The sequence below is a fragment of the Merops nubicus genome, unplaced genomic scaffold, assembly GCF_000691845.1.
Source record: "Merops nubicus isolate BGI_N331 unplaced genomic scaffold, ASM69184v1 scaffold6834, whole genome shotgun sequence".
In the NCBI taxonomy this organism is placed as follows: domain Eukaryota; kingdom Metazoa; phylum Chordata; class Aves; order Coraciiformes; family Meropidae; genus Merops; species Merops nubicus.
Genome location: NW_008606119.1, coordinates 4,343 through 9,829, shown reverse-complemented (window position 1 = coordinate 9,829; position 5,487 = coordinate 4,343). Strand labels below are relative to the sequence as shown.

The 5,487-nt window shown below is 37.9% G+C and overlaps 1 protein-coding gene across 1 annotated transcript; it reads right to left on the bottom strand.

Moving 5' to 3' along the window:
- Window positions 1-680: 680 nt before the first annotated feature.
- LOC103772215 (cytochrome b reductase 1) lies at window positions 681-4,620 on the bottom strand (the record flags this gene model as incomplete). Its single annotated transcript, XM_008939538.1, has 3 exons — window positions 681-1,017; window positions 1,217-1,371; window positions 4,412-4,620. Coding segments are annotated over 3 exons (665 nt in total), but the record flags the coding sequence as incomplete, so codon positions are not given.
- Window positions 4,621-5,487: the final 867 nt, after the last annotated feature.

Below are 5,487 nucleotides of genomic sequence, written 5' to 3'. Positions count from 1 at the left end.
ATGATGGAGCAGCTCATTCTGGAGGTCATCTCTGAGCACATGGAACAGAAGAAGGTTCTCAGGACTAGTCAGCATGGATTTACCAAGGGGGAATCATGCTTGACTAATCTGATAGCATTCTATGATGTGGTGACTGAATGGGCAGATGGGTAGAGACCGGTTGGTGTAATCTACCTTGACCTTAGCAAGGTGTTTGACACAGTTCCCCATAACATGCTCCTGAGCAAGCTCAGAAAATATGAGATAGAGGAACAGGCAGTGAGATGGGCTGAGAATTTGCTGCACATACATTGATACAACGGATGGTATCAATGGTGCCAAGTCCAGCTGGAGACGTGCAACTAGTGGAGTCCCCCAGGGATCAGTGCTGGGCCTGGTCCTGTTCAACATCTTCATTAACAACCTCAATGATGGTATAGAGTGTCTGCTCAGCAAGTCTGCTGATGACACAAAACTGGGAAGTTTGGCTGATACACCTGAAGGCTGTGCGGCCATTCAGTGAGACTTGGACAGACTGGAGAGCTGGGCCAAAAAGAACCTTATATATAATATATTTGGGTCTTACTGGAATTTAAATTCATATGCAGAAAATTTTAGTATGTTTGAGCAAGCCACACTGAAAATAAACCTCCAACCTTCTTATGTATCAATATAACTGAACTGGAAGGAACAAGGGGGTTGGCAGTATAATAGTACTGTTACTTGGTGTATTTTCTTTACATAGTTGATCGTTGACCTGCTTCATCAACTTTGAGGTTTTGTTTTCTGGCTGCTTCACTACTGATCCTCAGCTCAGACTTATCTGCATTACTACCATCTGTCATTGTGGATTCTGCTTCTGTGCCTTCAGGAGTCTCTCCAATGGGCCGCAGAAGTTTAGCATTCTCTTCTGGGGGGCGCTTCCAATGGGGCCTGCTTGCCATCCACAAAATAAGTGCACCAAATATAACGAGCAGAAGACCCAGACAGTTGACAAAAGTTGCCTCTGGTGGGGATGCACTATATGAAGGATTTTTCCTTTGAAAGGGGGAAAAACAAAAAAAAAACAGGTCAGTTGTTTTAAAGACAATCCTAGTCTAAAACCAGCAATCCCCTACTAGGTAGGAGGTCTTTTTAAAACAAAATGTCCCAATACTAGAAGGTTATTATTCTGTGGAAATTGAAGTGCAGTTTGCAATGAATAACCTCAATAAACAAGTGAAAAAAACATACTTACAATGAAAAGATAAGCTTTTCTGTGATTCCTGTGAGAGCTGTTGCAATCACTGTCGCAAAGATGGTAAGACCCGAATAAACATGTATTGGCATGAGAGCTGCTCGGAGAGAAACTGGAGCAAAAGGGAGCAGAAAGACAGCAAAACCCAAAAAAAGCTAAAGAAAAAACAGATTAATAATTAAAGCTATATGGGGAAACAAGCTGCCATTCTCAAGCAGGATAAATTTAATCATTAAAATTCCATTTTGATATCTGTTCAGGTATAAATTTGAAAAGTATTGGCATTTTTATTTCTGAATGTGGTTCCCTTCAAAACCAAAGTAACAATTCTGGTTTAGCACCTGGGAAGCAGGCATGAAATGTTTTGCAAATAATCACACCTAATACCAGTGTCTAAACTTATTGGTAATGCTGGTATTTCAGCTAAACTCAGTACTGAAAACACAAAGTTTCAGTGTCACTAATTCAGTAATATATTAAAGGTGTGAGTAGCTACATTTTTACAGTCTCTTCAAGTCCTGTTCTCTGCATCTGTTACAACTTACATGTAAATGAAGATCACAAGGCAGTGTAACCTTCTGACTTCAGGGGACTAAATAATTTTACCTTGTTAAGAGTTTTGAATAAATTGTATCAATCATTTGGCATTTAGAGCATGAAGATGTGTGTGGGTGGTGTGAAGCTATTTGGGGACCTGAGTCTTCCTATTGGCACCAATACTGTGACGGAAGATAGTCCATACTATGACATTTTCACTCACAGGCTTGCCCAGTCATACTGAGGTTCCATCCCTTCTTTAGTTTGTTCTACTGTTACTTACTCCTGCTACTAAATTAGAAATAGTACATGAGTTTGTATTTCATCTTGCTTTAACTTCCAGTCTCAGTCCTTGTTTTGTCTTTCCAGGATGGATTAAAGAGCCTGGTATTTTTCTCCCTGGGAAGCTTTCTAATAGACCATAATCAAGTCATCTCTTAATCATCTTTATATCTGCTAACAGTTGGAGCTTTTTAAGTCTTTCACTGGAAGACAGCTTTTCCAGCTCTCTAATTATTTTTCCAGGCTTTCTATACATTAAAAAAAATAATTCCATAGGAATTCATATTAGTGTTGCTGCTGCCATATATGGAAGATAATCTCTTACTAGAGAATTTACTTTTCCTGTTGTCACAGCATTATGAAAACTCATTAACTCATTTTGAGCTTCATGTCGGTTTGAGTATTTCCCTCCAGAGACACTGCTTTCCAAGAAACAGTCTCCATTGTACATTTCTGCCCTATTCCTAATGTCCTTGTTCTATACTATATTAACATACAATTGGTTTAAATACAGTATATGTATGCCATTGTTCCTGTAGGCATAGTATTATGTGACCATAGCCCCAAAATAATTTTTCAGTTCCGAGACTGACAAATCTGGCAGATGTCAAGTGTCTTCTCTAATAACAGAGATACTACTTTTTTGACTATTTTTTTAACAACAGTGCTCAATCATATAACAAACACCAGTCTCTGGCTGGAGTGTCCAGGTTTCAATGGAACAGAATCTTAGGACAGCCATGGTCTTTAGGCTGTTAGCAGTTTGGAGTCAGCCAGGGACACTGATCCAGGTTGGCTATGAGTGTATACCATCCCATAAACATCATGCTCAGTATAAAGGGGTCAGCTTGCTGAGCGTAGAGGGTCTTCTGCTTGGGCTCTTGCTCAGGCTCTCCATGACCCTGCTCCACTTCCTGCTCCTGAAGACTCTCTTCCCATTTACTGTGACCATTGAACATTTGCTGGGCTTTGTAAACTTTGTTTACTTTATACTGGCATTGGTATTCGTTTGGCTGTTTTATTATATCTGTTTTCATTTCAACCTGTAGGTCTCCTCCTCTCCTTTTCCCAGTCCCCCTTCCTGCATGGGGAGGGGTTATTGGGTGACAGAGCAACTGCTGTAGTTTAGCTCCAGATATGGGCTAAATGTAGATAGCTGATTTGGAGGAAGTAACAAATCAGTTCTGTTGATGAGACAGGCAAGGCATTAAATGCCATTGATCATGTTTATGGTAGCAAAATGAAAAGTACAATTAAGATCTTATTCACAATCCTTTATCTTAACCTCTAGAAAAAAAAATGTGATACTAAGTATAGTGACAGCACAAATTTCCCTGAAGTAACTGCACTATTAAGATAAGGGAAAATCTGAATATTAAGAATTAAGAATTCTTAGTTCTGAAATAAGAATTCATTAGCTGTTGTTCAACTATAAAGAATATACTCAATGCTGCAACATACTTGCTTTTTTCCCCAGATGTTAAAACTACTATTTCAGTACTATTTCCTGTATCTCTTAACCTGAGCAATGGCAGATAAAAGTCCAGAAGCCAAATGCATCAGCTAGGGATTTTTTTCTGCTTGAACATCAGAAAGTTATTTTTTTTTCCTTTTAGTATTTTGGCAAAAAAAAAAAAAAAAGCATCAGAATTTGAAGGAACAAAATTAATTTCCACAGTGTAATAACACAGTACAGGGAATTCAGAATTTATATACAGAAACATCACATCTGTATGTATGCACTGAATGTCAGGGCATGCTTTCTCTTTTTCCATGCCAAATGTAAAACATACTAAGTTATCTCATTTTAGATTATGGTAATTCTAAATCTCTGTCAATAGGAGAAGTTAAAAGCATGCACACAAACATGTATCAGTTCTGCTAATTTTTGAAAACTGGTTATAGTAGCTCATTCAGATGTCAGAGCCTTCAGATCTGCACTGCTTCATTTGTTCTGCCCATAAATAAAAGTTCAGAGGCCAAGCAGTGACTGCTTAAAATTATTATAGATGGGGAAAGGAAAAACAATTACTTCATTTGACAATTCCTTAATAAAAACTCTAACTGCATTTAAATATGCTGCCAATGAACCAAATCAGTTGCTTTAACTTCAGCAGTTTACAGATCTTAGAAGCACACTACTGTATAACTGAATAGTAAATAAACAGCCATTATCCCAGAAAATAAACACAGTATGCTTTAAAAATTTTTTTTTTAAGTCAAGGATCGAGTATTTTCACATTTACATGATAATCTGCCAAATCACAGAATGTAAAATGGGTATCCCAGTAGTTAGTGTACTAGTGAGGGCCTATTGTGCCTGAATTATTCAATACATTCTTCAAATTTATAACCTGTTGATAAATAGATTCTGACCTGTAGAGAATAAAATATAACAGCAGTCAGCCCAATCCAGCTGTGCAGACTGTACATGTTAGGAATGCTCCTGATATTGTGGTATTCAAACACGGCTACCATAGAAACAATTGCAAGAATCATAGCAATGGTATTTAATCCAGCATGTATGAACTTCATTAGGAGTTTGCTGCACTTCCAGGTCCAGGGCAACCTGTACACAACAATAGCTGAAGAAAGAACAGAAACAAGATTTTATGCCTTGTAGGATAAATTCTCTCAGTAATTCTCTTAGTAATCATGCATCATTCACATAGTTCCATTGCAAATTACAGGAAAACCCAGCTATTAATCCTCAAAAGAAGTCAGTTAAAGGGCTTTTTCTCCTACACACAGCATAGTATATTCCAAATAGACAACTAAGGCTTAAATACAGCGTTTAGGGAGATTTCTTCCTAATGTTAAAAATCTTAAGTGCGTTGCCTAAAAAAGGCCAGTAAACAACATGGTGCCATCTTCTTGTCATCCCTTAAATTGATCTAACAGGAATCCTTCATAGGAGTTTTGATTTCTCTGCTACTAGTCAGATTGCAGGAATAGAGCCAATTCTTATATCCAGAAAACCACCTATTGAGGAATAAATAAATACTCTCTTTGCCAGCTTTGGATAATGCTCTTCTTTAGCTGTATAGACATTATATGACTATGTATTGCGTTGATATTAATAAGACTACTTTAGGTGGGAAAGCTACTCAGCATAAGAAAACCATAATCTGACTCTTGAGAGACAAAAGGATTTGGCAACTACAACTCTTCCAGTGTTGTTATGTGAATGTAAGGAGATATTGCCTATATTTGCATTAATAGCTCTAGTTTTAGTCTAGTGTTTTGTCCAGTCTGAAAAAAAACTTCTAGTGATATAACTCCAAATGGTCCATGAGAATAACATAGCTTAGAGTTACTTCTTGCCAGGCTCTTTCCTGAAGGTCCCCACTGGTCCTTCAACTGTCCCCTGCTTGTCATATGACCCAGGTGCTTTCACTGGGGACACAGACACCATATTAGATCACTGAAGCCCCAGGTACATCTAATAACAA